Raw genomic sequence first — 8,375 nt, 5'->3', positions numbered from 1 at the left:
AACTGTCAATTAGACTCATGACTTCACATTTAAGACTAGACTCAATCCTAGTCTAGGGATCCCGGTTTCCAGAAGTTGGCATTCCCATATCGACCAACAGTAATAGAAAAGACTCCAGTTCTATCCACGTCGATAGGGTATCGATCACCAGTAATAGAAGAAGCTCTGATTCTATCCACATCGATATAGTATCGATCACCAGTAATAAAAGAAACTCCGATTCTATCCACATCGATATGATATCGATCATCAGTAATAGAAGAGTTACGATTCTATCCACATCGATACAGTACCGATCACCAGTAATAGAAGAAGCCACATTTCTATCCACATCGATAGCCAATCATCCGGTGACAGACTTTGGCACTATCGCCAATACACTATCTTGTGACATCGTGCAATGTGCCCGTGGCGATCCCACCACTATCAGGCGCTTCTGTCACAAGATTACTCGTCTAATACATGCTATCTATCAATCAAGAGAACAAGTATATCAATCAAATCAATACAATAAGGTAAAGTATGTGATTTAGGGAAACTCGAGCCAAACCTCACTCGAGTTGTGCAATCCCAACTCAACATTAATTTATACCTTTATCTTCTCGGTCTGACGAAGACGAAGTCCCGAATTCAACTCTGTCCATACCCAATCTGATAATGACAATCGAATAGATACAATATCAGTATATAACTCAGTTCAAAACCTGTTCTGATTAATACTCAAATCAAAACATAATCTGATCAGTGCCAATCGACATAGGGTACCACAATACAATCTCAACCAATACCGAATCTGATCAATATCAATTTACGATGTTTCGACGTCATAACAATACAGTCTCGATAACCCCGTCAATTCCAACACCACAGATATAATACCAGAACTCATATCAATATCGGTGCAACTCATAATTTCAATAACAATACAAATCTGATATCGAATCTCAATCAATCAATTCCAAAAATCATAACAATTACATAACCAGTCTGTTCTTTAATCTGACTTCGATTATACGATGTCCACTGTATCAGAAACACTATATATGGTTCCTATTCAATTCTAACAACATCAATTTCAAACCGTATCTAAACGTAACAAAACTTACGTCCAGTTTTAGCCTGCGTTGATAGGAACACAGTACTGAAGTCGGATTCAAAATCAGACGGACGGTTCGCTCGTAAATCAATTTCGAAAATCACGGACGGAGCCTTTTACCCGAAGCTTCCTCGGATAACTGAATGTAAATTTCGTCCATTTACATATATATATATATATATATATACACATGCATGAATCAAGAAACGCGGCGACTCCTCAATCTGCATGTCTCGCGCATATGCGCGACTCCAAATGGCGCATATGCGCGAGACCTACTGGTCTCGATGCTCGGTTTCGCAACTACTGGCGCATATGCGCGCCTCAATCCGGCGCATATGCGCCAAAGCTTCTGTTTCAAAACGTTGGCTACTGGAGTACTCGCGTATATGCGCGCACAGGCGCGCATATACGCGAGACCTACTGTCTCAGCATTTCAATACTCGCGCATATGCGTGCCTTCCGCCGCGCATGTGCGCCGAACTCTCTGGACGTTCTGCGCATGTGCGCGTATTGAGGTCGCGCATGCGCGCCCAACTCTCTGGACCTCTCGCGCATATGCGCGAATCTAAGTCGCGCATGTGCGCGCATGGTTCTGTCTTCCTCGCGCATGTGCGCCCATACATGTCGCGCATGTGCGCGGGGACTCTTCTTGCATCTCATGTCAAATCTTCTTTCGGCTCTCCCGGTCTGATCTTTTCTGTCTATAATCATATCAATTAATCAATAATCATTTCAGATTAATCTCGGATTACAGTAATTAAAATCTCAGGCCTTACGCAGTCCCTCCCACAAACCCACGTTCTAGGCATATTTTTATATATTCGATATTAAATAAATTACAATTTTTCAGTCTTCTTCTTAGCTTATGAAGAAGGCATGTTTACAAATTGGTTTCTTTCTATTTAATATGAAATTATTATTATTTAAAAGTTGTAACTCATTTTCATAAATTCCTTTGAATGTGATAATAATTTCTCCTAATTAAATTGCCAACATTTCATGTTCCCTTTTGTGTAGTATATAAATAATCTCAACCCATTTTTCATTTTTCTTATAAAGTGAATGGATAGACAAGTCATAAACTCTATATTTTATCACCAGCAAATTTACTTAATACTATTTCAATTCATTTCAATTTGTCAAATTGCCGCTGCCAACTTATTCCCTTCCATACTAGAATTTTCTCATTCTTTTTATTAAATTAGAGTAGTTGTATAAGGATCGAAGGGCACTGAAAATAATCATATTTCAAGTGGATACATTGGGTATTGTGTACTTATGAATATTTAAGGATTTCTTTATGATATATAAATCTTAAGTTATGCCATTAAGTTGATGATAGAAGATGATCCATAATAATTTCCACTATATGAATATGAAGATCGAGGTAAGTGGGCTTATATATGTGTTTTAAAATAATGATGTTTCTGCTTTTGAAAACTCTATCGTGCACTACTCGTTTCATGTCGTTTGATTCTATATATATTCGTTCCGCATAATTCCTCCATTATTCCATGAAATCTTGAAAAGTACTGTTATGATTAGAATTAAAAGTGGTAAGGAAATTTTCGAAACATGATAAGATAAGATAAGGCCCTGATGTTGTGGGTTATAATAACTGATATATGGCCTCATCCCTTAGAGGAGTAACAATTAGGGACGGGTCAGTATACCCTGAATAAAGAGATGAATAACAATGCCTTGTTTTGATATGTTTTGATGCCTTGTTTCGAGTTCTATTTGTCTCATGTCTTGATTCATGTTGCGATATATTCTGCGACATTTCACCTTTGAACTAATATTATATGTATATTTCGATATTCTGGTGTACAGTTGTCCCTCGCATGCTGAGTGTTTTTCCCTCCCCAGATAAGAATGAAAAAGAACTCGAAGAGGAAGAGAAGAGCATACATAACCTTGGGCTGATGAAAAAGGAGACATTTAAAAGTGCTACTATTATTTGATTTTTGTTGTCCTGTGATGATAAGTTTTAGCTTTCGCTGATGTATTTGATTATGATTTGTATTTTGGGATGTAAGAACAAATTTTGTCACGAAATAATATACTGATTTTTGATTAAATTATATATTATGATGCTTGTTGTTTTTAAATTTTATTTGAAAATAACGTCGATGCCGCACTCCCTGGTTTGAGGGGTGACAACTGAATCAAGATTTAAATGATTAAAGCTTTGCTTTAGAGAACAAAATGAGCTCATTCATTCAAGCTATGATTGCTTTTTAACATAATGTTCGTATGCTCGTTTGAGTCAAAAAATTACACTAAACATCAATATCTTGATTAATTCATTGAAGCACGTAAAAAAACATGACTCGGTCATAATTTCACTCATAAGAAAAAGTTTAGACGTTAATTTTATAAATATTTTTTTGAGAACTTAAAGTTATAAATATTTGATGAAGTTTCTTCACCAATATTTTCCAAAATCTCGCATTAAAAAAAAAAAAAAGATCCCAGATAATAGTGTTACCTCAAAGTTAAAGAAGTAAAATACAAAGAAATTATATCATAGAGCGTTGTGTTTGCTTTTTTTTTTATATATATATATATATATATATAATTATTATTATTATTGAAATGCAATAATTATCCTGCTGGATAGAGGAATCGAAACGTGACGTTTAGGTTGTTGTACGGTATAAAATATTTGAATTGAAAAATCAACATCAATTATAATTTATTGTAAAACAAGAAACGTATGGTCCTACTTATATAACTTTAAATAAAATTAAAAACACTATATTTTATGACATATATTGTCTTCATTAATTGACGAAACTGCTTTTAAATGATTTCCCGTATATTATAAATATTTGGTTGACTCCTAAAAAAATTATATGTTATACTTTTCATGTCAAATGCTATTACAATCATCATATTTTACCATTTTTATCATATAAATTAATGAAACTTATAGAAAATTTGCTCTTGCAATGTAACCTGATTTCTATGTCAAATTTGGTTTGTTTTGAAATTTCGCTATGTCAAATTAGAAATATTTTCATGAGTTTATAATTGAATTTCAAAGTAATATTAAAGCAAGACTGAAATTTATTAACCTCTTCATTATGTTTCATAATAAAAAAATCGTGGTTCATAACAAAGAAATATTATTATTAAAGAAACATATCACACGTATCAATTAATAATGATCGTGATGTTATTACAAACGAGTTATTCGATTTATTCATATTTAAGAATAAATGTGATGTACCCTTATGGTATTGACATTATAATCGGGGGCAAAAACTTGTGTGAGACGGTTTCACGGGTCATATTTTGTGAGACAAATCTCTTATTGGGTCATCCATGAAAAAATATTAATTTTTATGCTAAGAGTATTATTTTTTATTGTAAACAGATAAAAATTCGTGAGACCGTTTCACAAGAAACCTATTCATAATCGAGATAAGAAATGACACGAAGCTGAAAATATTGGATTTCATGTATGAAGAGACAACCCGCGGCTTATGCAAATACATTTGGCTCCTCCATATGGTATTGTCACTCAATATATTTTACATATATAAGATGAAAAGACACATATTCAATACCTTGTCGTATGTGGCTTTATCATCCTTGTCTAAAAGCTCAATAACTTTAACCAAGGCCAAAACTTATATATTCTGCATGCAACCGATCGACCTTAAAATAAAACTTTGAAAAAATACGCACATATACGTATATGTGTGTGTGTATATATACACAATACATAACAGTTTGTAAGATGGTAAAAACAGTGGTAAATAATACGCAAAGAGCAAAAACATGCAAGGATCACATTCAAACCTTATATATATATGATATTTACAACATAGATTTCCTCTCAAAGATTTAAGTTCTACAAATTATTTATCTAACAAAGTTTCGATGAGCGAAATCAAGAAAAGTTAGAACTCCAAAAAACGGGGAGGGGGGGAAGACCAACTCCAGAGTCTCCTCTCCTTTCACGCAGCGACGTCCTCGGAGGAACACTTACACCATTGCTTTAACCTACCTAAACTCACATTCAAACTGTAATAAAACGTCTATATGGAACTTGTATCTTGCTCTCAAAACCGGCAAGAAGTGCCGAGCCTCTGTCTCTGACGCTGATAAAGGGTGACAGACTTCTTCTGGGCAAATGCAGGATGAATCAGCTCCTGGAATTTCTCCAAGAACAGTCCCCATTCTTCATCAGTCATGTCCGCTAGCTTCACAAAATTCACGCTTGCTGGAAGCTGCTCGTCCGCACTTCTGTGGCAAGATGATGAACTCAGAGAATAGCTGTAATCAGGCTTTGATCCTGGGAATTTTTGGAACTTCTGGTTCTTATTGACTAAGCTAATATTTTTCAAGGACATGGACAGCTTTGAAATACTTGGATTCTTGGATAGGTGTGGACCATTGATGAAAGTCTGCTCCTCATCTTCTCCTTCATTTTCCTCCTCCTCGATACTTTCTTCCAGCTTAGAAAGTGGAGTACGTAAATTAAAACTACCAGATCCAAAATGGAATGGGTTTCCTGCCACAAAGTTTTCGGAACCCAATTTCAGGGTGGACACTTCACAATCTATGTCAAATTGAAACTCGTCAAAATCTGTTTTATCTTTGGAAGATGACACCTCCTCGGTAATAAGTCTTCTAGCCTCAATGCATATAACCTCAAGCTCACTAGGTTCCTCCTCACTGCTGCGAAACTCCCTACTCATCATCTCTCCTATCTCAGCAAGACAAAGCCCGTAAGCAGCAGCTTCCTTGAGAAAAATTGTACAAAGGAATAAGACCCGCAAACAAGCTTCTCGAATCATAGGGAGTTCGTTCCGCAGCATCTCTGAGTCACGAACAGGGTCCAGATCTTTTATGTACTCAAGTTCATCATCGGAGAACGGGATTGATGCCTGAGGCCAATGAATCCACTCAAAATACGGATCTTCCAAACTCTCAGGCAAACTGAGGCCGTGATCAATGGGGATCAATTCCACTTGACCAAATCTTCCATCACCATCAAGCTTCCTCACTAAAAGATTACCTGCATGCCTATCTGTGTTGAGAATCCTGATGTCTAAAATCCCAATGCGATGCACAGCAGAAACTGGGAAACTTGAGGTTCCATGGTCACTAGCATCATAATCATGTGGAATGAACTGTTGGAAGGATGCAATCTTGCTGACAAGATTCTTGTTTTGAGGCCTGTTTCCATTCACACCATCATTCACATTGAAGATGGAGTGAGTTATCTTGACCAGGGCCGTGGGTGGAACATTAGCAAAATGATCGTAATCGAGAAGATAAGCAGCCACTTCTCTAAACCCTGTTTCCCCAACCCTAACAGAGCGCTTTAAGCCAGGTTGACCTAGAGCTTTGCCGACAAAACCTTTTGGATTGTTAGGTGCAAATGGTTCCTCGTCTGTGGGCTTCACAATGGCAACACTCTCACCTCTGCTGTTTCTGAAATAATAAGCTCCTCCAAGCCCACTATGAACAGGGACCGGATCAACTCCATTGTTGATTGCCTTGATGATTTTCTTAATGAGTTGTTTTGTCTCAACAAAACGCATTGATTGCCCCAATATCTCTATTGGCCCACTCTGATCTCTTTGTTGAACGTCAGCACCAGTGGGTGACAAACATGGAGTTGAAGAGCTTCGGAGTAAATTCCTTGTCAGCAGGAGTGGGGAATCATTTCGAATGGCACTGAGATCATTCTTCAGCACCTTATCGCCAAAAGTCAAGGAACTCTCCTCAATGGGAAAATTTATGGCAACTTGCAACCTCCTCTTCAGTGTATGAGCGTTGTCGCTCCGGTCTAACTCCATACCCAGCACACAACCTGTTTCGGTCTGCACAAAAACACGTCTCCTTCCGGTTGGTTTCACTTCCATCCTATTGGATCCGTTATAATCCCCACTGCCATGTGGATTCGTGAAAAAAGCCACAGCCATCTGAGTCTGAACAGGGCTATCCAAATTACGAGACATAAATGGATGAGGAAAACAAAAAATGGTTCTTATCAAAGCCGGCAACAAAGATGTTGACAGGGAGACCTCTCCCGTCTCTTGATGGTATCGAGAAATTAAAAATTCAACCAGAAAGAATTTCACATCTAATAAACAATCATTGACCCATTGCCATTCGCCAAGATCTGCACTGCCACCCTTCACAAATTCTGCAACTGAGACAAAGATTTACTCGATCACTCCATTGGGAGAGCTGTGACAATTCCAATCCAGCCTTTGATCAAAACCTGGAATGGAGAAATAAGAAAATCAAATCGAGTAAAAAAGAGAAAAATTAATTTTTTAAAAAACCGCCCTTAAAAAAGAAAGAAAAAAAGCTTCATCAATCATTCAGGATTTCTTGCAAACAGCTGATTCACCAAACCCTGTGGTTAATTCCAGAAAAAAAAACCCACAAGAACAACAAAATCAAAACATTGATTACACAGATTTCTTGAATTACCTTTTCCAAGAAAATCAACATCAAACACATTCTTGAGCAAGGAAACACCAACTGCTCAACTATTTAACATCACGTGAAAATAAATTCTAGGCAACAATAAATTCTTTTCAACAAAAACCGCAAATGAGCTGATCCACGCAATAGACACGAAATCGACTAATTAAGAACAAATTCACACTCCGCACATCACTCATTGCATTAAATACACTCGTCTCACTCACATCTTAACAACAACGCAAAACTTAATAGCATCAAGAAAACTTGCCGAGACAAAAAAAATGCTCGCCATTACACAACTAAATAAATAAAAAAAACACAAAATATAACGTGAAATGGTGAAATCAACTCACCGGAACAACAGATCTGAAGAATTCTTGCGATTACTTCCCAGTTACAACCGGAGAAGGCAGCCCATAGAAACTCAATGCAGGGAAAATCCGAACAGCCGACGGTCGGAGATGAAGCGACCGGAAGGTTCAATGGCTAGGATCAAAGCAACCAGAAACCCTGTCTCGCTCGCTCCGTGCTTCCTCTCCGTGTCTCTGTCTATTGACACACCTGAACTTATCTTCATAAGCCTATGCGTATTTATATAAAGGCCTGATTTCTATTTTCCTTTTCCTTTTTTGTATTAACCCTTTTGCCACTACTTGCATGACGTGTATATTTTTTAAATTACGTAAATAACCTTTCCAAAAAAAATAATTACGTTATTAACAAAGTGATTTGTGATTTAACATTATAAAAATTTGATATTATTTTATTAAATTAACTAAATTGAATATAATAAGTGATATAATAATTTAAAATTTCA

The 8,375-nt window shown here is 36.7% G+C and overlaps 1 protein-coding gene across 2 annotated transcripts; it reads right to left on the bottom strand.

Moving 5' to 3' along the window:
- Nucleotides 1-4,878: 4,878 nt before the first annotated feature.
- On the bottom strand, nucleotides 4,879-8,135 carry LOC142555298 (phosphatidylinositol 4-kinase gamma 5-like). Of its 2 annotated transcripts, none has more exons than XM_075666115.1 (2): nucleotides 7,912-8,135; nucleotides 4,879-7,346 (listed from the first exon to the last, which is right to left on the bottom strand). In XM_075666115.1, exon 2 carries the CDS (start codon nucleotides 7,078-7,080, stop codon nucleotides 5,173-5,175), a length of 1,908 nt encoding a protein of 635 aa, XP_075522230.1. In that variant the 5' UTR covers nucleotides 7,081-7,346; nucleotides 7,912-8,135; the 3' UTR covers nucleotides 4,879-5,172. The 2 variants fall into 2 exon arrangements, with proteins under 2 accessions (XP_075522230.1, XP_075522231.1); XM_075666116.1 differs by having other exon boundaries at nucleotides 4,879-7,312.
- Nucleotides 8,136-8,375: the final 240 nt, after the last annotated feature.

This window comes from Primulina tabacum, chromosome 9, assembly GCF_025594145.1.
Source record: "Primulina tabacum isolate GXHZ01 chromosome 9, ASM2559414v2, whole genome shotgun sequence".
NCBI classification, from domain to species: Eukaryota; Viridiplantae; Streptophyta; class Magnoliopsida; order Lamiales; family Gesneriaceae; genus Primulina; species Primulina tabacum.
The sequence above is the reverse complement of the archived record's forward strand: the minus strand, read 5'-3'. Positions and strand labels throughout refer to the sequence as shown.